Genomic DNA, 25,680 nt, shown 5'->3' with positions numbered 1-25,680 from the left:
CGGGGCGCGCGGGGAGGCGGGGCGCGCGGGGAGGCGGGGCGCGCGGGGAGGCGGGGCGCGCGGGGAGGCGGGGCGCACGGGGAGGCGGGGCGCACGGGGAGGCGGGGCGCACGGGGAGGCGGGGCGCACGGGGAGGCGGGGCGCACGGGGAGGCGGGGCGCACGGGGAGGCGGGGCGGGGCCGGCCCTCGGGGTTTGAGAGATCTTTTTGCTGCTCTCCAGGTGAGCTCTCTTGAGTGTTTGCTGCCTTTCACGCCCACCTAAAGGGCTCACGTTAAAAACCTTCCACGCTAGGTTCCTCCTGGGAGAAGACCAAGGATCAGGCCAGGGGCTTTTGCTTCCCTCCCTACCTTTGAGGAACGTGAGATGAGATCTTCCCAGTGTGCAGGGTAGTGAGGATTGGGGTCGCTCTCGGGGGAGAAGTGCCGATCCAGGAAAAAGGAAAGAGTGGTAGGTGCCCAAGTGAGAATGGAGAACATGCCCTCCAGGCGTCGTCCGGCTCAGGCACTGGTCTTGGGAGCTCCAGCTCTGACATGCAGAGTCATATGAACGCAAGCAGGACCTAATGATGGGGTGTTCCAGGTGACCCGAAATAGTTTCTGCACCTAGTGTACAGGCCACCGGTTAAAGCTTCTGCCAAGCACGTTAGAAGCAGAGCACGGTGATTGTCTTGCAGGACATCGCGCTGATGGATGACCACCAGAGAGAGGAGTTTATTGGCAAGATTGGGATCTCCTCAGAAGAAAACGATGACCATTCAGACGAGAGTGCAGACTCAGAGCCTCACAAGTACAGCTGCAAAAGGTGTCAGGTAACCGGACCACGGCTGCCGAGTGCTCGGGGTAGCGGGGCTGCTGGCCCACAGAGGCTCAGTCATGGGTGGGGGCCCTCACAGACGTCCTGGAGGGCGCCCCGGGGCTCGTTGCTTCTCCAGGATGATGGTTGTGGGCCTTATCACCACCACAGGGACCACTGTGTCAGAACCAGTCTGGTCCACACGGTGCCTGTGGCTGACCAGCATGGGCCTGTGTGCCAGGGCTTCTCTCCTTGGCTGTGCCCTCGCACACAGCAGAGGGCCTTGCTTAGAAGCTGGGAGTGCGGGGGGAGGTTTCTATATCCAGCAATTGGTAGACCCTGCGATTTCACGAAGTAGGTCCCTGTTCCTCCGGGGCACCCGCACCTGGCCCTGTACTTGTCAGGACCTTTGGGCGTGGGGGAGATGAGGTCGGTTGAACGTAGAGGAGAGGATTTCTGGAAGCTGCCTTGGGGGGTGGGGGACGGGACCTGCTGTAAGAGTTACAGGAGGACCTGAGGTCCGCCTCTTACGCCCCCCCCGGCCCCCCCCCCCCCCCCCCCCCCCGCTTCGCGGGTTTGCCCCGCACCGGCCCTGCCCCTTGGAATTCCGCTCTGCTGCATGGAGGCGGGTTCTCCCCCTGTGTCTGGGGCGCCTGCGTGGAGGCGGCGCATCGTTAGCCGGGGAGGGGTGGGCTGTGTGCGCAGGTAAACAGCGTGTGCGTCCGCAGCTCACCTTCGGCCGCGGGAAGGAGTACCTGAAGCACATCATGGAGGTGCACAAGGAGAAGGGCTACGGCTGCAGCATCTGCCACCGGCGTTTTGCCCTGAAGGCCACCTACCACGCCCACATGGTCATCCACCGCGAGAACCTGCCCGACCCCAACGTGCAGAAGTGAGGATCCCGGGACTCTAGGGTGGAGGGAGGGCTGGCTTCCCGCAGAGGGGTGATGAGCACGGAGCAACTTGTCTCCTCGAAGAGCCCTGGGCTGGCCTGGGGGTTGCCCTGGCCTTGCTCCTTCCTTGGTCATCAGCTCGCACAGTCTCTGGGACCCACAGCAGTGGGCGGCATTGCACACCTGCCTACATAAAACCAGAGACCCTTTTCCCCAGAGTAATTAGGTTTTGTGAACAGCAGCTCCCCCATCTGGCTGCAGCCGGTAATCAGTACTGCGTGTCTGGGTGACTCAGGCTACAGCCTTGTTTAGAGCCGAGTTCTCCACTGGGGCTGCGACGCGGCGGCCTGAACAACAGTGGCGTGTTATGTCGATGCTGAGGCCGAGCTCTGGGTCCCCCTGTGGCCATGGGAGAGGGTTAGCCCCAGCTCTCTCCTTGGCGTCAGGGTGTGTCTTCATGGCCTTCCTGCTACACTTGTCTCTGTGTCCCTGCTTGAAAGGACACCAGTTACTGGGTTAGGGCCTTCCAGTGACCTCATCTTTAATTTGAGGACCTCTGCAGAGACCCCCATCTCCAGGCTCAGCCATGTTCTGAGGTGCAGAGTCAGGATGCCAGCGTGTGAACTTCAAGGGGGACAACTCAGCCCAGATGTAGGCTGAAGTCTCAGGCCCGTTGTCACCCCCACAGCACCTTTTTTTTTTTCACCCCACCTGCTGATAAAGGCGCTTATGCAAGTGCACTCTGAGTGCCGGTCCACCGAGGCTGTGTGCCGTCCTGAGCCTGTGTCTCCTTTCAGGTACATCCACCCCTGTGAGATCTGCGGGCGGATCTTCAACAGCATTGGGAACCTGGAGCGGCACAAACTGATCCACACAGGTAGCCAGGCCTGAGAGGACACAGTGCCGGAGGGCCAGGCCCCTCTGCGTGCTTCCTGCCCCAGGGGGTCATCCTCGTCTCCAGGCTGGTCCTTCTCCATCCATACTTGCTGCTCCTCCCAGCTCAGCCCCTTCTTGCCCAGTTCCCCTCTGGGTCCTTGCAGAGGCCAAGGAAGGAGGGCTCCAGCTGCAAGGGGTGGGTGGGGGGGATGTGCTTCCCAGTGCTGCCCTCATGCAGTGACCTTGGGTCAGGATTCCCTGCGGTGACAGCCTGCCATGTGTTTGCTTGTAGGTGTGAAAAGCCACGCCTGTGAGCAGTGTGGGAAGTCCTTTGCCAGGAAGGACATGCTGAAGGAGCACATGCGTGTCCATGACAACATTCGGGAGTATCTGTGTGCGGAGTGTGGGAAAGGTGAGGGCAGGTGCGGGCCTGGCCGTCATCCAGAAGGGGCAGCAGGCCAAGTGGGAGTTGGGGGTTGCCCAGACCTGAGTCATCTACTCAAGAAAGATAAGACCTGGAGTATTTAACTGCGGGTCAAGAAGAAAAATCAGTCAAAGGCGGGGGATAAAACCAAGGCATAGGTAAGCTGTTTTAAGAGCAGGGAGATGGTGCAGCGTGACTGTGTGATGTATAGAATACCCTCAGAATCACCATGTGGCCTCATTGGAGGTGCAGAACCCTCAGCTGCTTACAAGGACCAGCTGTGTATTAAGACTGACTTTCTGTGGCCGGTGATGACGATGACCTTTATTTTAATCGGGTGAAATTAGTTAAATGAACCTGTTAGTAAAATAGCTCATATCGCTAAGTATAACCAGAAAGAGAGAATCCCAGTCCATGGTAAAATTTTAACCCATTTCTGTTTAAAAAGAAACCAAAACTTGAGGAAGGCTTGGAGCTGTGGATCTTTGGTGGTTTCAAATGGCTGCAGTACTATGTATGGTGGAAGAGCGGCAGGGCCACCCTCCTTCAGATACAAGACAAATCAAGTTTGTCTTGATTTAAAAATTTGTCTTGATGCCATTAGCATCTTTTAAAAATTTAATATTTCATGAAGTTTTTATTTTTCCTTGATTTTAAAAATTAATCAGGAAAATATAAAGCAAACACAAATGTCCCATAATTCTACTCACTGGATCAACCCCTATTAGCCTTGTAAAATAAGATTACATGTAGAAGATTAACCAGAGAAGAGCAGAAAGTGAGAAGCTGCTCACCCCAGGCAGCTCCAGTCCGCCTCCCCAGAGGCGAGAGTTTCTTGTCTGTTCTCGAGTAACCATGTGCAGCAGTGTAGATTGTTCTATTGAAAAAGTAACACAAGCACCTAACCAAAAAAAGTTTATTTTTAAATAACTGGAATGGTTACGCAAAATAGTTTTTCCCACCTCAGACCTTAGTTATGTGCTTCCAAAGCAGCATGTAAATGTTGCACAAAGTCGTTTCTAGAAGTTTCTGCCCATGTCTTAGCCCTGGCTGTAGTGGGTGGAGCCCCAGCCCCATCTTTGCCCCAGCTCTTCCAGCCCCATTCCCACCAGCCTGGAGGGGACAGGTGTGGTGGGCCCTGCCCCCAGGTGGGCACAGACAAACACAGCTGAACCCTGAGTGCTACTCAGTGGGCCTGGCCGGATGGGGAGGGGTGCCCAGGGCAGGTACTATGGTCTGTTCTCCCATCTTGTACTGCATACATTTCCTCGGGGTGGGCATGAGAAGGGCATGGGTGCTTGTGGGTGGGCATGGGCTCTTGGGGTGGAGTGGGGGTGGGACATGGGCACTGGAGGTAGGGCGTGGGGGCAGGGAAGGACATGGGGATGGGGACAAGGACCCTTGGGGCAGGACATGGGCATTGAGGGCAGGGGGTGAGCGGGATGTGGGGGGCAGGGCATGGGCACTGGGTGGGGGGTCGGCAGGCATGGGTGCTGGGGGCGAGGTGTGGGGTGTGGGCATGGGCGGCTCCCGAGGTGGGGCTCTGTCCTGCAGGCATGAAGACCAAGCACGCGCTGCGCCACCACATGAAGCTGCACAAGGGCATCAAGGAGTACGAGTGCAGGGAGTGCCACCGCAAGTTCGCGCAGAAGGTCAACATGCTCAAGCACTACAAGAGGCACACCGGTGAGTCCCTGGTGCTCTCGTTTAGAGAGACCAGCCCGCTGGTGAGAAACAGCTCGAGCAGAGCCGCCGCTGCTTCACAGGGTCTTTAGCTCCCAACAGGCCCCAGGCTTTCTGGTCGAGCTTTGCTGCTGCTGCTGCTAAGTCACTTCAGTTGTGTCCGACTCTGTGGGACCCCATAGACTGTAGCCCACTAGGCTCCCCCATCCCTGGGATTCTCAAAGCAAGAACACTGGAGTGGGTTGCCATTTCCTTCTCCAATGCATGAAAGTGAAACTGAAGTAGCTCAGTCGTGTCCAACTTTTAGCGACCCCATGGACTGCAGCCTACCAGGCTTCTCCATCCATGGGATATTCCAGGCAAGAGTATTGGAGTGGGGTGCCATTGCCTTCTCTGCTGGTCAAGCTTTACGAAGCTGGATAAGTAGCCGATTTCCCAGAAGCTCCCCCACCCTGGCAACAAGCCCCCTGCGTCCTGCTTGCCGCCCTCAATGCCTTCGGCGCCCTTCCCTCCCACTCAGCTAGGAGAAACCATCAGACAAGGACCTGACGTGTGTGTGCATGATCATCATGTCATCTGGACAGGAAGCTGGACCACCTTAAGTGTCTGTCAGCAGGGCAGAGGCTGAATTGTGGTGTGTCCACCTTAAAGGACAGTGCATCCTTCAAATGATAAGATATGCATGTTAACTTTCATCAGTGTTCGTGAGCTCATTTCTTATAAACAGTTGTCTACCGGTAAACGTGTTTAAGACAGAATCAGATCAACAGCAGAATGAGAGACAGTCCTCCCTGGGTGGTGGAGCTGTGTGTGAAGTTTCTAGTAGGAGCATCTAGTTGGTTCATATCTTCTCTAAAATGGACTTGAGTTTTGCCACTACCTGGCCCAGCTGTGTGCCCACCTCTCTCACTGCCCCCAGGCCTGGCCAGGCCACCACACAGGTCTGCTTTGGGTCCCCCTGGAATGCCAGCCCCCAGGGCGCTGGGCTTTCACAAAAGCATGCCGCTCTCCTTTTCCTGGGAAAGTCCATCCATTTCTTGCTTCTCCTTTTCTGGGAAGCACTCGCCTCCCGGGACTGGGTCCTGCACCTCCTTGGGGGTCTCACAACTCTCCACCCACTGGGGTATAGTGGCCTCTGTCCCTCTTGCCTCCAGGAGCCACGTGAACATGGGGTCCCAAGTACCAGGGGCCCAGCAAATACGGGACCGAGATAAGCAGGCTTGAAAGTCACCTGCCTTGCTTTACATTTAGGGCAAATGTTTATTTAAGAGGCAGAGGGCCCACCTTTTTTGTCAGCTTGGGGAGTGCAACAGTTTTGACGGCTCGACGCTTCCATATTACCAGGTTCCAGGCGGGCAGGGTGACCACCCCAGGCCGAGTCAGTGATCTGAACACTCAGACACCTGCAGTAGGATGGTTTTCAAGCCACAGTTTGCCGGTTGAGTGGGGGAATGAAGGCTTACTGTCTGTCATCTCCGGGTAACTTACAGCCCCCACAGTCTTTACAAATAAAGAAACGTGTCGTGGATAAGACTGATGCTGTATACAGTTAAAACACTCGTGAAACGTGAAGTTAAACGTGCCTTTTCCTGCAGGGATTAAAGATTTCATGTGCGAACTGTGCGGAAAAACATTCAGTGAGAGAAACACAATGGAGACGCACAAGCTCATCCACACGGGTAAGCGGGGGCGCCTGGGGACCGGCTGGCTGGCTGCTGTGGTCTCTGCTGGGGCCGTCTGGGTGTGCAGGGTGTGAAGAGCTTGGCTGTGAGGCTCTATGTGGACTTTTTCAGAATATCTGGCACTATTGTGCCTTAATGCTGGCCCCTTGCCCGCTAAAATTCAGCCACAGAACTTTCAAATATTCATGCTCACCTTATCAGACGGTGATTGAAGCATTCCTGGGTGGGAGGAGGGTCTTTCCAAGGCCTGACCTCGGGGTGGGTGACTCAGTCCTCAACCTAGAGGCTGACCCCCTCACCACCCGCGCTCGTCTCTCCCTGTGTGCGTGGGCAGTGGGCAAGCAGTGGACGTGCTCCGTGTGTGACAAGAAGTACGTCACTGAGTACATGCTACAGAAGCACGTGCAGCTCACCCACGACAAGGTGGAGGCGCAGAGCTGCCAGCTGTGTGGGACCAAGGTGTCCACCAGGGCCTCCATGAGCAGACACATGCGGCGCAAGCACCCTGAGGTGAGCGTGCACCGGGCGGGGCTGCCCTCTCCCGTGCGGGCCCGGCGCCTCTGTCCTCGGTCCCCTGGCTTCCCCTGCTCCGAGACCCCACCACGCAGGGTCACCACCCCTGGGATTCCCCTGGGCTCCCCTCTGCCTGCGGGTAGGAGGCACTGAATGGATGCGTGAATAGAAGAGCCCCAAATGGGTTTTTGCTGAAGTAATCAATTACTCCCTCCCTGGAATTACAGCAGGACAGGGGTGCTACCCTTCCTCTCCCCCATTCCTCCCTTTAGAGTAGCTAAAAAATGTGCAGAACCAGGGGCTCCGCATGGTGTTGGGGGCTGCTTAGAAAGTGGGCCTGAGAACTGAGACGGAGAAAGTATATCCAGGAAGGTAGGTGGACCCTGACACCCCCGTGCTAAAGGCAGGTCCAGGGCATTGAGTAAGTCATTGTGTTTGAAAAAGCAGTGAACTGAAAACAAAACTAGAGGCTTTATAAGCGCAAAAGCAGTGAAAATTTTGAACGAACGATTTGACTCAGTAAGCAACCTAACGTTTAGAGTTTCTGGGGGTCAAGAGAACACGCAAAGGGAAAACTGAAAAATGTGTCAGTATCGTTAACAGATACTGGCTGTTAATAGTAAAGATAGCACGCCTTCCACGAGAATAACAGAAGCCCCTGTGTCTGGGGAGAGGAGATTCACAAAAGGAAGTACATGTGGTTGAGACACGAGAGAAAGCCTTTAATAGTAGAAGGTGCCACCCTTCCTCCATTGAATTAGGGGAGGTTCTGGGATTCAGAATGACTGGAATTGCACCCAATTCCAGGACTGGAAGCTCAGAGGTTAAAGCATCTGCCTGCAATGCAAGAGACCAGGGTTCGATCCCTGGGTTGGGAAGATCCTCTGGAGAAGGAAATGGCAACCCACTCCAGTACTCTTGCCTGGAAAATCCCATAGACGGAGGAGCCTGGTAGGCTATAGACCATGGGGTCGCAAAGAGTCGGACACGACTGAGTGACTTCACTTTCACTTTTCCACGACGTGCACAATTGCATGTCCTCCTGAGGGTAGTGTGACCATCTCCCAGTGTTTTAATAAATGACTCTTTGGACCGCTGGGTGTCCAGCAAGAGGAACGCCACTGTGTTAGTGGTAGTTCAGTGATGTGCGTGACTGTAACATATTTGCAGAGAGTTCTGAGTAAGATTGTGAGTGCTCATTGTAAGAAGGCAGTATACACCTTGCACAGACTACAGGTGCACCCACAGCATGTCATTCACATTGTGTGTTTGCAGGATGCTCGCCTGTGTAACGTAGACAAGGTGGTGAAGCAGGAAAGGGAGAAAGCATTGCACTGTGCTCTTCTGGCACCGAAGTTTTGGTTCTTTCTTATCTGTATGTTTTTCTCTGTTTTAAATAGTTGCCTCTGATGAACATGGGTTACTTTTGCAATTACGAAAGCACCTTCTGCTTCATTTGGGTGATAAGCTCGTCTTTTTCTCCCATCACCTCGCCATATCCTCCACAGCCCATGCAGGTCCCTGACCCGCGGACCCCCGGCTCTTTCCGCTTAGCACGAGGAACTGGGATTCCACCAGCTTTGCTCCTTTCACTCCAGCCTTTCCACCTAGTGGCCTGCTGGCGTCTCCACCTAGAGAAACAAAGTCGGGAGCAGGAGCCTGACGTGTCCGCATCTATCCGGCTGCCCAGTGTCAGCGGGGCCCCCTTTAGGTGTTGGGGCTCAGGGCAGGCACTGCAGGCTCCCCCGGGGGCTCATGGTGGGTGGGAGTGAGTGATTTCTTGGCACATGGGTGTCTGTAGCTCTGTACACTAATGGTGTGCACGGCGGTTTTTGCCCATGGCACGTGTGATGCGTGCTGCTGGGTGCAGGGGCCTTGCGGACACGGAGTGGCTCGGCAGACGTTTTCCTCTGGTTAACGATCACTTGCCTCATGTGTCCATCTGCACGGCCACCTCTTGGCACCTCTTCTCAAGCCCACCTCGCTGGGCTGCAGAGTGCTCTGGAGGGGCCCCCAGCAGGCTCGGGCTCCTCTGTCGGGGCCCTCTTCTGAGTCCCTTCTGTCTCAGGCACTTTAGCTTCTCTCCCCTGGGCTGCTTTCCTTGGATCCTTTGATGTTTCTGTTGTGTGTTCAAACAAATAGTTAAGTGCCTGCGGGGATGAGCACTGTTGACCAGCTGGAACGGGGGCGCCCCGTCCTCTTGGACCTGACGGTCTAGGGTGGTAGATGGAAGGAGGGGAAGGATGCAGACATGTCACACACAGGAGAGCAGAGGGACCGGAGGAAACGTCCCCAGACTGCAGGAGTGAGGCAGGGGAGGCTCTGCTGTGGTGAGGGCACCGCCCGCGGCCAGGCTGTGCAGGTGTGCTGGGCGCAGACTCGGGCGTGGGGGTCTGGTGAAGGCTGGCCAGCGTGTTAGGGTGTTAAGCATAAACTGCTTTCACATATTCAGGATCTTTCAGAATTGATGCTATTTTGTGACTTCCACTTACGGTCTTTCCCTTTGAATGAGTGTTACATTGAGGAAAATGCAAACACACAAAGTGCTTTTCACCTGTGGTCTAATCTAACGAGAGTAAAGTCAGTAAGTGCTGCTGTGGTTGTTCTCTGTGGCTTCCAGATGGTGTGACGAGGACACTGATGATGCCGTTGGTGATGATGGAGATGGTGGTGGCGGTGACGGGGTGGTGATGGTGACTGACAGCCTTGGAGGTGGTGTGGTGGGAGAGAACAGTCAGTGGCCTCCAGCCGCGCTGACTCAGCTTTGCAGCCTCAGTCACGCTTGGGTTCTCGCCACCACGTCACAGATGACCGCCTTGCTGGCCACCCTCTCAGAGGGTGCCCTGTCCTGGATGGTCTTGGATCCTAAGCCCAGAAATACAGTGGTTGGTCATCTTTCTTAAATAAGCCACACCCATGATATATAGCCTGTAGTTTTATTCTTAATTTATTTTGGAACAAAAATGGGAAGATGCTTGCAAAGCCTGTTGACTGCAGAGCCGTTTGGACAGACTGCCGTGCTCTCCCTGGTTGTGTTTAGTTTTCCCACAGCCGCCTCCGTCCCTTAGAGGCTCCCCGTCACAGCCTCCCTCCCAGGTGTCCTTCGTGTCCTCTGCACCACCTGTGACTTGTTCACGTAGGTGACCACAGTCACCTATATAGCCAGCGTCAATGGGGTGTGGACCAGGTTCGGGGTGAGGGAGGAGCCGTGTAAACCTCGAGTGTGTGTCCCGGTGTGAGAGTCTGCCTCCTGCTGAGGACAGGCTGGTGAGGCTCGTGGGGGCGCGCAGGTAGGAAAGTAAGGTGTGTTACGTGTACATGTTTCTCTCTTGGTAGCTCATTGTAGGATGGGTTTGCCATACTGTGTCTCTTCTGCTCTGCTCTTAGTGAGAGATACTGAGATTGAGTGAGGACGCACTTCCTGAGAGAGTGGACAGCGTGGACAGGAAGGGAAGCAGAGTCTCCACCTGGGGCAGTGGACAGTGCGATGATGCACAGACGGGCGAGGGGACACCCCCGTGTGTGGGAACGCAGCAGACACTTGAGAGGGGACCTGGGAGGAGGGAAGGAGAGCCGGGCAGGACTCTGGATCCCAGGCTTCTGAGTGCCGAGCAGGGCTGGTGGGCACACAGGGGCCTGTGAAGGAGATGGCTCAGCAGCCGTGTGTCTGGCCCCACCCGCCCTGGGCTGGCCTTCAGGCACCGTGTCCTAGGCTCACGGCCCTGCACCCCCTCCTAGGTCCTGGCCGTGAGGATTGACGACCTGGACCACCTCCCGGAGACCACCACCATCGACGCTTCCTCCATCGGCATCGTCCAGGTGAGCCCGGAGCACACGGGGCGGGTCGTCTCACCTAAGGAGCCCAGCAGGTGTCAGGAGCGGCCTTTGGGGAAACCCCCATGTGTACACTCATTTCCCTCTGTTTTGTTAATTGGTCGTCAAGGTAGCTCAGACAGTAAAGCGTCTGTCTGCCTACAGTGCGGGAGACCCGGGTTCGATCCCTGGGTCAGGAAGATCCCCTGGAGAAGGAAATGACACCCCACTCCAGTATTCTTGCCTGGAAAATCCCATGGACTGAGAAGCCTGGTAGGCTACAGTCCATGGGTCACTAAGAGTCAGACACGACTGAGCGACTTCACTTTCCAGGAGCCTTCTAGTTTCTGTGAACGTTTCTAGAATTTAAGTTTTCTGAAAACAGATGTGTGTCTTTTTAGAGAATAGATTGTTTATTAAGACTGAGTTCCCCCAGAGAAAACAGTGAAGTGTGTGTGTGCACGCACGTGCAGAGAGAGTTAGATTTATTTAAGGAGTTGGCTCACTCAGCTGTGGGTCTGACAGGTCCAGAGTCTGCCGGGAGGGCTGGAGGCTGGACGCCTAGGAGGAGCTGATGCTGGAGGCAGAATTCCCTCATCTTCTGGGAGCTTTGTCGGCTCTCAAGGCCTTTACCTGACTGGTCCAGGCCCATCCCCATTTCAGAAGGTGCTGTTCTATTCACCACCTACTGGCTTCAGTGTTAATAATATCTGGAAAACACCTTCAGGACAGCATCTGGACTGGTGTTTGACCACATGACTGGGCGTCCCAACCTAGCAAAGATGATGCTTTAGTTAATGATCACAAGTATCACCCAGAAGAGCTTAGTGTGATTAGACTGTTATAAGCAAAATAACCTTAAACGTATTAGGTGAACTTTCAAAAGGAATTTGTAGTCAGTACCTCTATATAAAGGTTTTCTCTTATTTTGAAGGGAACATTTCATGCTCAGTTACTTTAAAATCTCATTTTCCCGTCTCTGTTTTGCAGCAGAGCTTTGAGCGCAGTGCTCAGTGGCTGGGTTGCGCTGAACAGCCAGGCCCGAGGCCCAGGACCACATCCACCCTTGACATGGGCAGTCCCTTGTGGCCATGGGGTCTGTCTGCCACTGGGTGGGACCACACCTCATGGGATGGCACCGAGGACAGGACTGGTGGTGGGTGACTGGGGCAGAGAGCCCTTCGGGCCACCACTGCCCAGCGGCCTCTGTGATCCTGGGCTGAGCCAGCTGTGGGTCAGCAGGAGGGAAAGAAGTATGCCGGGCACCCATCTGCAGTCACCGTTACCACTGGGCCCTTATTTGCTGTCCCTAAAAACCACAACCACACGGTTCTTGCAGTCAGACTCATCCTTGATCCAAGATTATGTCCACAGTGAACCTATGTCAGCCTGGGGCAGAGAGCCCAATGTGAAAGCCTTTGCAGCCTCAGGCAGAGCTCAACAGGGCTGAAACGGGGGCTCAAAACCTCTGTTTTCAGAGATATGTCTATTTCAGCACAAAGTATGATTTGTACCCAACTTCCCTCACTTTAAAGAAAAGCAGCAGAAACCGGCAGGAACTTGTTCCCATCCCTAGACGTGCACATGAGCAGATGGGCCTGGTAACCTGGTGTCTGGAGATGGTGCCAGGCCACCTCGGGGGCACGACGCGCTGACCTGTCATTGTCTCACCTTCTGCTCACGCAGCCTGAGCTGAGTCTGGAGCAGGAGGAGCTGGCCGAAGGGAAGCACGTGAAAGCCACCAGAAGAGCTCCCAAGAGGAAGCAGAAGCCGGAGGAGGAGGCCGGGGCCACGGGGCCTGAGGACGCCGCCTTCAGCGAGTTCTCAGAGAAGGAGGGCACGTTCTCGGGCGCTGTTGGGGATGAGACGGACTCGGCCGTGCAGAGCATCCAGCAGGTGACGCTTGTGTGGAGTCCGGCCCGGGTGCGGGGGGCTGGCCTGTTACCCTTCCCCCCGTGGGGACTTGGACCCTGACCGCTGTCAGCCTGTGCCCTGTTTCCCCGTGAGTGTTTCCCAGTGCAGACCCAGAGGTCACCACCATCGTGGTGAAAAGCAGCTGAACCCCCACGGTTGGGAACTGGCTGGGACCAGTTTGGGAGGTTCTCAGGGGCCTGCGTGTGCTGGTCAGGCAGGGGGACCCAACCCTGCAGAACAGGGGGTGTGTCCAGCCGCTGCTCTTAGCCAGAACTTCCCCTTTGCCGACCCTTCCCTGCCTGGGTTTCGAGGCCCCCAGCTCTCTGTCTGCGTGTGTTAGACGCCTCACTTCTCTTGAGTGGCCCTGGTCATCTGGTTGCAAGGGTTCCTGTGTTTCTCTGGCCTTTTGTCCCTCTTCGTGGGGAGAGCGCTGCTGTCTTGTTTGTTAGCTCTTGGCACCGCACTCGGGTTTGTTGTCCTTCTGAGCTTTGCAGTGTGTTAAGAGACAACGAAGAATGTTCTCGTGATCGTTGTTGGTCAGTTGCTGAGTCATATCTGATTCATTGTGAATCAGATATGACTTCCCTGTTCTTCACTGTCTCCCAGAGTTTGCTCAAACTCATGTTCCTTGAATCGGTGATGCCATCCAACTATCTCATTCTCATTGTCGTCCCGTTCTCCTCTTGCCCTCAATCTTTCCCAGCATCAGGGTCTTTTCCAATGAATCAGCTCTTCACATCAGACGGCCAAAATATTGAAGCTTCCGCTTTAGCCTCAGTCCTTCCAGTGACTAGTCAGGGTTGATTTCCTTTAGGATTGACTGGTTTGCTCTTGCAGTCCAAGGGACTCTCAAGAGTCTTATCCAACACCACAATTCAAAAGCATCAATTCTTTAGCGCTCAGCCTTCTTTATGATCCAACTCTCACATCCATACTACAGGAAACACCATAGCTTTGACTAGATGGACCTTTGTTGGCAAAGTAACGTCTCTGCTTTTTAACACACTGTCTAGATTTGTCACGGCTTTTCTTCCAAGGAGCAAGCATCTTTTAGTTTCACCTTCTGCAGTCACCATCCACAGTGATTTTGGAGCCCAAGAAAATAAAATCTGTCACTGCTTCCACTTTTTCCCTATCTATTTGCCATGAAGTGATGGGATCAGATGCCATGATCTTAGTATTGAATGCTGAGTTTTAAGCCAGCTTTTTCACTTTCCTCTTTCACCCTCAAGAGGCTCCTGAGTTCCTCTTCACTTCAGCTTCTCTCCTGATTACTGTTCTGTTTTTTTTCTCGACACTGAAATCATTTATTGCTCAGTTCCAACTGATGGTCTCAGTGATCACATCTGTATCTCGTTTCTCTTTTTCCCTGGAATTCTGTTTCCAGGAAACACTAGTGTGGTTTAGTCTTTCACCAGCACGTTTCACCTCCTTCCCTTGGGCCGAGCGTGAGATGATCCCCGCGTCACGGGGGATCCTCCGCAAAGCACAGCACAGGAAGCTGCTCTTGTTCTCAGTTCTTGAGAAGCTAAAGGACTCGTGTCGTGTGTGACTCTTCCAGGTGGTGGTGACTCTGGGCGACCCCAACGTGACCACCCCGTCCAGCTCCGTCGGCCTGACCAACATCACCGTGACCCCCATCACCACCACTGCCGGGACCCAGTTTACCAACCTCCAGCCAGTGGCCGTCGGGCACCTGACCACTCCGGAACGCCAGCTCCAGCTGGACAACTCCATCCTGACTGTGACCTTTGACACCGTCAGCGGCTCCGCCATGCTGCACAACCGCCAGAACGACCTCCAGATCCACCCGCAGCCGGAAGCCTCGAACCCTCAATCTGTGGCCCACTTCATAAACCTGACCACCCTGGTCAACTCCATCACGCCCCTGGGGAGCCAGCTGGGCGAGCAGCACCCGCTCACGTGGCGGGCGGTGCCCCAGACGGACGGACCACCCCCACCGCCGCCGGCCCCCGCCCCGCAGGCCACCCAGCCCTCAGTGCCGGCCGAGCAGCAGCCACAGATGTACAGCTACTGAGGCGGCTTGCAGAGACCAGGGAGAGAGCCACAGAGGGGGTTTGTTTTCACTTGAGATTTGCTGGCTGGATACCAAACAGAGAAGAGCAAACACATTATTGCAGTGTAAGTGAGGTTGACTTAGTTTTTGCAGAAGTCTCTCCAAATGCCCCCAGAACCATGGCAGTATGGCAGCTGAACTCAGAAGTGAGCCTGGGCAGGCCAGTTGTCCGCGGGAGCAGCCCCCTGCCTTCCGCCGGATAAGGCGGGCCCCCAGGCTTCCCTCCCAGAGCTGGAGGGACTCGAGGTTTGGAAAAGGGAAGTGGTTTGTTTGCTTGCTTGTTCCCTTTAGGGCTCAGCTGCTGTGTTAAAATGTAGCAACGTGCTGGGCAGGAACAGAGTTTTCTCCTGGCTCCCGGACTTTGAACAGATAGAAGTTCAAGTCACATTTACCTTCTTTGAAATTCCAGTTGAGTTGTCCTTGGCTGAAACCACGTGGGAAGCTGCCCTGTGGGGTGACGCCCCTCCTCTTGCCTTCCGTTGGTCACAGGCAAGCGGTCACATGAGGTCGCTCAGCAAGGCGTCTTAGTAAGGGTTCCTGAATGGATTTTCAGTATGGTTCTTTTTTTAAACTTTACCTAGAGCATATCTCGCGTGTTCAAAACCGCAGAGACCACGTTCTTCTCTGTTTTCCTTTGATGCGCGATGTCATTTGCACTGTAGGCCTATGTCCAGCTTACATAGCTGCCCCAACGCTGGAGTCGCTGTTAACGTGCATCAAGAGGGCCTCCTGCTGGCCCTTCTGGAGGCTCCCTGGAGCCGTCTCAGGACTCTGCCATCCAAATGTATTTATTGTGGCTGAGACTCAGCTAGAGTCCCCTGAACTGGAGAACAGGGAAGACATTCATGTCTTTTTTCTGTTTAAACTCTAATTCCAAAGGTTGATGTGTTTCAAGACCAGTTTTCTATAAAAATGTTGAATGAACTTTGCTCCTTACGGGGAAAAGGGGTAGGTTTTTTCTGAAATACAGAGGTAGTGCTGTCCTGCCAAGTAGTATGAAAGCAGAAAAGGTCATTAGCTGAGCAGTAGAAGCATCAGCGCCCCGAATGAATGAATGAATGAATGAATGAATGTGCTGAGTGACAGCTCACACGTGTGCGCCCATTTCAGGGGTGGTGGGTGAGGCTCAGGGCCACTGAGGTGGTGGCCAGCAGCCAGTCCTCTGGCTGCCCAGCCAGGGAGACAAAGAGGCAGGTGAAGAAGCTTGAGTGAGGCCTTTGCCCTGTCCAGAATGAAAAGATAACAGTTGCTTTGCTTTGTCTCGATCGCTCTTTGTGCTCCTGTGTTAGTTGGGAGACCTTCAGTAAAGAAGGGAGTAAATGAGACAGACTCACCTGATGGCTGCCAGTGAGGCTGCGGGTGATCAGTCACACCAAAGGCAGCGTTCTCAGCACTTCACGTAGTTCTAAGTCACAGGATGTTGAGGAGAGGGCTAGGTTTTGATGTGTGCAATACAGGCCTTCGTGAACTAAGCTCATCACCCATGCAGCATGTGAAAGGGGGCTGCAGAATTCACCCTCCACAACCAGCTTGTCCCTAACTCCCAGCTTGCACCTCTCCGTTGAATTTGTCATGGGCGATTATTTGACTTTTAATTTATGATAATTATTTTTATGTTATTTATGTATATAATTAACTGCTTTATATGTAATAGTTTCATCAGATGAACTTGGGCTAGGGGTGATAATATTTTCTAAGCATTCTCTCTGTTCTCCAAATGTAAGTGGTCCAGGTGTCTGTGGAGTCATCAAGCACGCCAAGGTCCCTAAGTTATTTTTTTAAACATCACTGACCATTTCCTTTTGCACTTACAGAAGATAAAGGACAAATGACCAAGGAAAAAAACCCAGATGTGATTGAACACCCGCTATCATTTATCTTTTATTCCTCTTCCCTATGAAATAAAGGCCTTTTAAATCACAATTTTATTTTTTTAAGAAAAGTTGTTTTTGTGACTAGGATAAGAATGCTTCGTATGTTTTTAAAGAACCTAATTTAGGTTGTGTGGCCCCGGTGTACTTACCATTGTTCATTTAAATACACAGATGTGTAATAATACTTCTTGTTACAATAAGTGAAAACTCGAAATAAAAATCAGATTTACTCCTGAGTTTCCTGTAGAAATATTTGTTCTAATAGGATCACTGTCTGAGGCAAAATAGATTAGTGCTGTTGTAAAATAGTTGCTATGAGTTTCTATATAAAAAACTGGGGAGCAAAAAACCTACTCGGCCCAAAGAGTCATCAGCTCTAGACTATTGTACACAAACGGACAAGGCAATGGCACCCCACTCCAGTACTCTTGCCTGGAAAATCCCGTGGACGGAGGAGCCTGGTAGGCTGCAGTCCATGGGGTAGCTAAGAGTCGGACACGACTGAGCAACTTCACTTTCACTTTTCACTTTCATGCACTGGAGAGGGAAATGGCAAGCCACTCCAGTGTTCTTGCTTGGAGAATCCCAGGGACGGCGGAGGCTGGTGGGCTGCCGTCTATGGGGTCGCACAGAGTTGGACACGACTGAAGTGACTTAGCAGCAGCAGCAGAGGGGTTCACAGAGGGCCACAGTGATTTCATCCCATTTCCTCCTACAGTTGTGCACCTGGGATCTATTAAAACACTAAATCCTTTCTACCAGGAAACGGGGGTGCTGCTGCTGCTGCTAAGTCGCTTCAGTCGTGTCCGACTCTGTGACCCCATAGACGGCAGCCCACCAGCCTCCGCCGTCCCTGGGATTCTCCAGGCAAGAACACGAGTGGGTTGCCATTTCCTTCTCCAATGCATGAAAGTGAAAAGTGAAAGTGAAATAGCTCAGTCATATCCGACTCTTAGCGACCCCATGGACTGCAGCCTACCAGGCTCCTCCGTCCATGGAATTTTTCAGACAAGAGTACTGGAGTGGGATGCCATTGCCTTCTCTGGAATCCCTCTGAGTTACGCTAAATCAGTAAACAGAAGACGCTTGATCTAGGCCCGTAAACTTGTCAAGTTGTGTCGTTCCGAGCCACCCAATGCTGTGAGCCTCGCAGAGCTGGCCCCCAGGGTACACTGCCTAACGTGGACTGTGAGGCAAGGATGGGAGGGGGCCCGCAGGGGGCTGTGTTCCCATGCTGGGTGCTGCTCCACTGTGACCATGTGACCAAGAGTGACTGCCTTGGAGGATTCCAGGCTCTGGAGGCAGATGGGTGGGCCTGACTGCCACGGCACCCAGAACTCATGGCTCCCAACTCAGGGCCGTGTGAGTCACTTTCCTATTGGGTTTTGAAAGGTGTCAAGGCTGAGAAGTCACGTGTCCTTCAAATCCCATCAATTTGTTTAAAGACAAGATTTGCCAGGAGCTGTGCTTTTCCATGGCTCATGGTCTGCTCAGATCACTCATCCCGAGTGGGGGACACACTTGGTGTATTTTGAGAATGATTGTAATTCCTGTGTGGTTCAGACCCTGTGAAATGTTTGGATTATTTTAAATGACCCAAACGTTGAAAATAAGATATTAAAATATTAGAAGCTTTCACAGGTTTTGTTTTGTTTTGTTTTTTAAGGAACAGAGCCAATCCCTGGTCAGAGAACTAATATCCTGCATGTCCCACAGTGCAGCCATCAATTTTTTGAAAAAGCAGGTGGTAGCAGCAATTTTCATAAAGCTTAAGTGGAGACATTTGTGTTAGTTACTTAGTCATGTCCGACTCTTTGTGACCCCATGGACTCTAGCCTGCCAGGCTCCTCTGTCCATGGAGTTCTCAAGGCATGAATACTGGAGTGGGTTGCCATTCTCTTCTCCAGGGGATCTTCCCCACCCAGGGATCAAAGCTGGGTCTCCTGCATTGCAGGCAGATTCTTTACGGTCTGAGCCACCAGGATAAGCCCTTAAACGGAGAGAATCAGTCCAGTTCATTTGCTCAGTTGTGTCCGGCTCTGCGACCCCATGGACTGTAGCATGCTAGGCTTCCTGTCCATCACCAACACCCAGAGCTTGCTCAAACCCATATCCATTGAGTTGGTGATACCACCCAACCATCTCATCCTCTGTCACCCTCTTCTCCTCCTGCCTTCAATCTTTCCCAGCGTCAGGGTCTATTCCAGTGAGTCGGCTCTTCACATCAGGTGGCCAAAGTATTAGAGTTTCAGCATCAGTCCTTCCAGTGAATATTCAGGGTTGATTTCCTTTAGGATTGACTGGTTTTATCTCCTTGCCATTCAAGGGACTCTCGAGTCTTCTTCGGCACCACAGTTCAAATGGAGAGAATAGATCCAAAAAAGATGAGTAGCCAGAGAAAGGAGAACATAACAAGCAAGGTGTTTCTTTGGGCAGGTGGTCTGGAACAGTCTCTTAAATTGTATTGATCAAATTGTCCTGATTTGTTAGGAGTGGTCATTTTAAACTTACAAAACACCTGGTGTGCCATCAGACCTTCTAAGGATTTGAATTAGGAGATCCTTGTTTTGGATGCTTCGGTTCTGTCTTAGAGGACAGCTGATAGCAGCTGACCCTCCTGCCAGTGAGTGGGATTCACCTGCTCAGCCTGCAGCAGGCTGTCAGCACATTCTTGTATGTCCAACAAATTCCAGTAGAAACAGGGAGACAGTTAGGCCTCTGGCTGCTTTTCTTGTCACTGTTTTCATCCGGCTTGAGCGCCTCTGCATCAGAAGTGCCCTGGTTCTGGAATGACAGCAAATGATCTGACTTGCCTGATAGTGGAGGCAACAGAATTGTCTGGAAGCCGCTCTGGGTTACCCATACAACCAGCTGACTGGGATCACCCCACCCACCTAGCCCCAGTGCCCCAGGATCGGAGGCTTTCCTCCCTCCCCACGGTCCCAGGTGCAGGCAGCTGGCATCCAGACAACACCTGAGGGTTGGCACCTGCCTGCAGACTGCCTTGGATCCAAGCTGTCTGCTCTTCCCCGTAGACAGGTGTGTCTGCCCACATTTGCTCCAGAAGGAGGGAGACAGACCGTCTCTGTGGGAAGACGGCCCATCGATGGGACACAGACCTACCTGAGTCTTCACAGGGAGCCTGGCCTAGCACACCTCCCTGGAAGAGCAAGGATGCAGGACCCGGGACTCAGTACCCAGTTATCCCTGTCTGTTCCACTTGGGACTTTCAACTCCTCCTGGGCACTAGTGTGTCATGCCCTTGCACGACCATCTGGAGCTTGCCTCCTACCCTAGAAATTCTCTCTTCCAAGCTTTAGCCACGAATCAGGGAAGTAAGATCATCAAGGAAAGAGAGGGAGTTGGCGCTGCGTTGCAGGAGCCGTTTTAGAAGTCCTCAGGTGTCGCCGTCTGCTTTTCCTAGACGATCTAGGGTGGGGGCAGGGGGCTGGCTGCAGGTGGGGGAACGGCGCTGTGTGGCTCCTGCATCGCCATCCTTTGTTCCCAGGAAGTCCACGGACTCATCTCCACTTAGATGTCCCCGAGGGTTGTCAGGCTTGCACGTCTGACCCTGGAATCTATGACCCCCGACCCCAAACCTGGCGCCTCCCCTACACTGTCACCTCTCACAGCCGATAGCCTGGCCCGCCACCTACTCACACAGGCAAGAACCCAGAGCTGCATTTAGACCCCCAACGCCTTTGGATCTGTCTGGGTGTCACCATCTCTGTGACTGTCCCCCCAGGTTTCCAGTGGACAACCCCATGGGGCCGGTCAGCCCGCCTCGTTCCCCTGTTTCACACGGCGGCCTCAGTGGCCCTTGTGGAGGTGTTACGCTATGGTCACCCATGCATCGATGTTCGTGTCCTCCAACAGACTCTGTCTCTGGACACACCCTGATCATTTCTGTGGCCTCGAGCCTGCAGCGGCTGTCCTGCCTCCCTCCTCCACCGCCTCCCAAGGAAGGTCTCCACCCACCTAGCACCCAACCCTCACTTGGTTAAATCTGCGTGTCCTTCAGATCTCGCCTCAAACTCCACCTCCTCAGAGACGCCTCTTGGAGTCACCTTCATATCACATCTGAAAGCAAGCACAGCACTGATCAGTTGGCAATTACACTATTTACTCATTATATGACTTTGTTCATACTTGAGCCTCCCTGCCGTTCAGTAAGCTCCAAAAGGCTGTGTGTGCTTAGTTGCTCAGTTGAGACTGCTTTTTCTCGTCATTTCATTATTTTCCTCTGAGCCACCCCCAGCCCCATGCAGTGAGCCTGACCCGCAGTAGAGATTAATAGGCAAGTATTTTTCCTAAGCATCGAGGGAGACAACATACTTCCTTGAACACCAAAGCTTTGAAGCACTAAGCCCCCAAAATAGAAATTTATTTTATCTAGTTGGAATTATCACTTGAAACTTCTGAGTCTTTGAGGGACTTGGAAATCCTAGTCTCCAATGACTCAATCTTATTGATGAGATGACTAATTAGTTCTTCAACTTTGTTTTATTAAGATAGTCTATCTCTGTGTCATAGATAGGTTTATTTCTGTCATATCTTAGATCCCACGTACAAGCAATACCGTATGATACTTGTCTTTCTCCTTCTGACTTACTTTGTTTAGTACGATAATCTCCAGGTCCACCCACATTTCTACAGGTGGCATTATTTCATTTTTCCAAGGCTGATATCCCTCTGTATATATGCACCACATCTTCTTAATCCATTCATCTGTCAGTGGTTCCATGCTTGCTTTCGTGTCTTGGCTATTGTGAATAGTGCTGCTATGAAGCCTGGTGGGCTGCCGTCTACGGGGTCACACAGAGTCGGACATGACTGAAGCAACTTAGCAGCAGCAGCAGCAGCTATGAATGTTGGGGTGATGTATCTTTTCAAATTCTAGTTTTGTCTGGATAAATGCCCAAGAATGGGATTGCTGGATCATATGGAAACTTCATTTTTAGTTTTTTGAGGAACCTCCATACTATGTTTTTCCCTTTTTAACTGCAAAGGCAACAATAAAAAAAAAGTTAAATGACTTTACTGGCTCCCTTCCAACAGTTTGTCAGACAGGGCTCAGCTTTCCCACTCAGGCTGTAATTACCCCTCACCCCTACCCCACACCTGCCTTCAAGTAGAGTCACAGCCTAAATGTTTCAACTGCTTAGTCACCAGCCACAGTCAGACTTGTGACACCCCAGAGCTTACCGTCACCTCTGGCTTGCCGTGTGAATCGCTGTGAGAACTTCCCTGGCTCTGGTGACTCACACCCAGCGGAGCAGCTTTTCTACAGCTTGCTACAACTCAGATTTTAATAGCCCTGAGCTGCTGCTCGGCACCAGTATTTCAAACCAAGAATAGAAACACAACTAAACTCCCCCAGACGTGATTTATTTTACTGCTAATGAGGCGAGTGGAAGAGATTTCATCACACAGTTGCTTCTGTGCAAAAAACATCCCTGTGTCAGATAATTGAGGATATGCCTCCTTGTTCTGTTTGTGGTAAAGATCAAGAAGAGCCAATCACAGGATTTTGTCCAATAACCTTTCACTTCTTAAACCCACAGACTAACTCCATAACCTGCCCTAACTCTTCAGACTTTTGTTCTTGATGTTTTCTCCTCTTCGATTTACCCTTGAGCCTTGAAGGGTTCCAATTTTTTTTAAATTAATTTATAGTTGATTTACAATATGTTAATTACTGCCGTACAGAAAGTGATTCAGTTATAAAAATATATACACACATTCTTTTTTAATAGTTATTCTTTTCTCTTATGATTCATCACAGGATGCTGAGTATGGTTCTCTGTGCTGTACAGTAGGACCTTGTTGTTGCCCCTTGTGTTTATAAAGCTTGCATCTGCTAAGCTCAACCTCTCCCTCCAACCTTTGCCCAACCTCTTGCCCCTTGGCAACCACCAGTCTGTTCCCCATGATTCTGTCTCATAGATAGGTTTATTTGTGCCATAGTTTAGGTTCCACATATGAATGATACGATCTGACATTTGTATTTCTCTTCCTGACTTCACTTAGTATGGATAATTTCAAGGTCCATCCATGTTGCTACAAATGGCCTTATTTGGTTCTTTTTTATGACTGAGTAATGCTTCATGGGCTTCCCTGGTGGCTCAGAGGTTAAAGCGTCTGCCTGGAATGCAGGAGACCTGGGTTCCATCCCTGAGTTGGGAAGATCCCCTGGAAAAGGAAATGGCTGCTGAGCGCCAAAGAATTGATGCTTTTGAACTGTGGTGTTGGAGAAGACTCTTGAGAGTCCCTTGGACTGCAAGGAGATCCAACCAGTCCATTCTGAAGAGGATCAATCCTGGGATGTCTTTGGAAGGAACGATGCTAAAGCTGAAACTCCAGTACTTTGGCCACCTCATGAGAAGAGTTGACTCATTGGAAAAGACTCTGATGCTGGGAGGGATTGGGGGCAGGAGAAGGGGATGACAGAGGATGAGTTGGCTGGATGGCATCACTGACTTGATGGATGTGAGTCTGAGTGAACTCTGGGAGTTGGTGATGGACAGGGAGGCCTGGTGTGCTGCGATTCATGGGGTCGTGAAGAGTCGGACACGACTGAGAGACTGAACTGAACTGAAATGAACTGACCCACTCCAGTACACTTGCTTGGAGAATCCCATGGGGGAGGAGCCTGGTGGGCTACAGTCCATGGGGTCACAAAGAGTCGGACACGACTGAGCGACTTCACTCACTTCACTAATGCTTCATGGTATATATACAGTATATATACCATTCATCTGTCAATAGACATTTAAGTTGCTTCCATGTCTGGGCTATTGTGAATAGTATTGCTGTGAAAATAGGGAAGCATGTATCTTTTTGGTCAGAGTTTCATCTGGATATGCCCAGGAGTGGAAATGCAGGATCATAAGGTAACTCTATTTCTAGTTTTTTAAGGAACCTCCATACTATTCACCATAACGGTTGCACCAACTTACATTCTCACCAACATTGTAGGAGGGTTCCCTTTTCTACACACTCTCTCCAGGATTTATTGTGTGTAGACTTCTTCATGATGGCCATTCTGCTGATGTGAGGTGATATTTCCATGTAGTTTTGATTTACATTTTTCTAATAATTAGGCATATTGAGCGTCTTCTCATGTGCCTGCTGGCCATCTATATGTCTCCTTTGGAGAAATGTCTGTTTGGGTCTTCTGCCCATTTTTGATTAGGTTTTTTTTTTTTTTTGGTGTTGCATTGTATGAACTGTTTGTGATTTTGGAAATAAAGCCCTTTTTGGTCACATAGTTTGCAAATATTTTCTCCCAGTCTGTGGGTTGTCTTTTCATTTTGCTTATGGTTTCCTTTGCTGTACAAAAGCTTGTAAGTTTGAATGGGTCCCATTTGTTTATTTTTGTTTTATCTCTATTGTTTTGGGAGACTGACTTAAAAAAACATTGGTACAATTTATGTCAAAGAATGTTTTGCCTATATTCTCTTCAAGGGTTCCAAATACTTTTGACTGTAAACCCAAAAGTATTATTTTGCATATTCTAGTTAAGGGTCTTCCTGACAAGGGTTGTATCTAGTGAAGTAGCAACTCCGAATCATTTTACTTCAATTAAACCTGACTTAAGTACTCAGCAGTAAAGAATCTGCCTGCCGATTCAGGAGATGCAAGAGATGGAGGTTCCATCCCTGGGTAGGGAAGATCCCCTGGAGATCGAAACAGCAGTCCACTCCACTGTTCTTGCTTGGGAAATCCCATGGGTGGAGAAGCTTGGCTGGCTACAGTCCAGGGGGTCACAAAGAGTCGGACATGACTTAGCAACTAAACAACAGCAAAGTACATAGATAGTTTGTAGAAAGGACTGACTGTTCTGTCTTTGGTGATGAAATTTGCAGGACATTCCTGAGATGATAGCCTTTTTAAAATCCTCGCTTTCCTCGGGGGTTGAAACAATGATGAGTCTAGACCACTTTTCTGTGACCTGAAGAAGTAAAACTGAACATGTTGACCCTCCCTGGGGGCTTGAGTCTAGCTCAGGTGATAAAGGGTAACTTTCGGGAGAGCCCAGCTGGTCTTGGAAAGGTCTTGCACAAAGAACGTTGCTCAAAAATAGATCCCTTAACACAACATTGTAGTAAGATAAAATAAGAAATAGAGTCCTTGCATGGTTCTTAATAAAACGGACAATGATGAAGCCAAGCGGAAATCTGCCGGTTTCTCTATTTGTTCATGGACAGCAAGCTTATGCTCATTTTTGTGCAAATCTGATTTTCATTTCTTGAACAGAAGCAATTCATTATTGTGCATTCCTGCGGCTTTGCTTTCTGTAATCTGTTTCTTTTTTTGTGTTTTGTTTTTTTGGCCACACCCCATGGCACATGAGTACCTTGTACCCCAACCAGGGATCGAATCCAGGCCCCCTGCATCGGAAGCGTCGAGTCTTAACCACTGGAATGCTAGGGAAGTCCTCTGAGGTTTTGTTTTCATCCAAACATGTACTCCATATAAACTTTGAACTTAACTTCTTTGGATCGAGGTATGCAGCATTCAGGATTGAACCCATGGGCCCTGCAGAAGAAGCACAGAGTCTTAACCACTGGGCCACCAGGAAAGTCCCTGAACCTAACTTCATTGATGATCCATTTTTCAGGTTTTCGGGGGAATTTAGCTTTTTAATGTACCCCTCATCCCCTAAGCATTGTGGTTACATCTGGATGGACTTCCGAATCATGTCTTAAACTGAGCTGGCCCACACTGAGGGCTGGCGTGCCCCTGGGCTACACACTTTTCCTAGTCTCTTCTTGTTCTTTGAAAGAGCGCGCGCTAGTAGTGAAAATCCAGTTCCGTATGTCCCATCTTGACTAGACGGGGAATAAAGCTTTCAGGATCCGTAACTTGAATCACATTACTTTGTATGTGTGCTTTGTAATTGTCTTCCTTTTCAAGTGCATGTAAATAGAGCTCTCCCCTAGACAATGGCTGAAAATATTGCTTAAGTTAATCATCTCCCTTTCACTTTTAGAATGCCTTGCAAAAAATAATGTTACTTTTATCACATGACCCAGCTGAAGGGGAATCTCTTAATAGCCTGCAAGGACATACCTTTAAGACAGGGGCCAGGAGAACAGGAGGCACCAACCCAGCGGGCACTGAGAACACACCCT

At 51.5% G+C, this 25,680-nt stretch overlaps 1 protein-coding gene across 1 annotated transcript in view; it reads left to right on the top strand.

The window, feature by feature from the left end:
• PRDM15 (PR/SET domain 15) overlaps positions 1-14,645 on the top strand; it is a 46,790-nt gene extending 32,145 nt beyond the window's left edge. Inside the window, exons 14-23 of the mRNA XM_052638032.1 lie at positions 676-810; positions 1,523-1,686; positions 2,485-2,564; positions 2,856-2,975; positions 4,542-4,673; positions 6,266-6,349; positions 6,687-6,862; positions 10,604-10,684; positions 12,365-12,574; positions 14,154-14,645. Of these exons, the coding sequence (XP_052493992.1) occupies positions 676-810; positions 1,523-1,686; positions 2,485-2,564; positions 2,856-2,975; positions 4,542-4,673; positions 6,266-6,349; positions 6,687-6,862; positions 10,604-10,684; positions 12,365-12,574; positions 14,154-14,630 (1,659 nt within the window). The 3' untranslated portion in view covers positions 14,631-14,645. The remainder of the gene's footprint in view (positions 1-675; positions 811-1,522; positions 1,687-2,484; positions 2,565-2,855; positions 2,976-4,541; positions 4,674-6,265; positions 6,350-6,686; positions 6,863-10,603; positions 10,685-12,364; positions 12,575-14,153) is intronic.
• The last annotated feature ends 11,035 nt before the right edge of the window (positions 14,646-25,680 follow it).

The sequence above is a fragment of the Budorcas taxicolor genome, chromosome 1 (genome assembly GCF_023091745.1).
Source record: "Budorcas taxicolor isolate Tak-1 chromosome 1, Takin1.1, whole genome shotgun sequence".
NCBI classification, from domain to species: domain Eukaryota; kingdom Metazoa; phylum Chordata; class Mammalia; order Artiodactyla; family Bovidae; genus Budorcas; species Budorcas taxicolor.
This window is presented reverse-complemented; position numbering and strand designations above follow the sequence as displayed.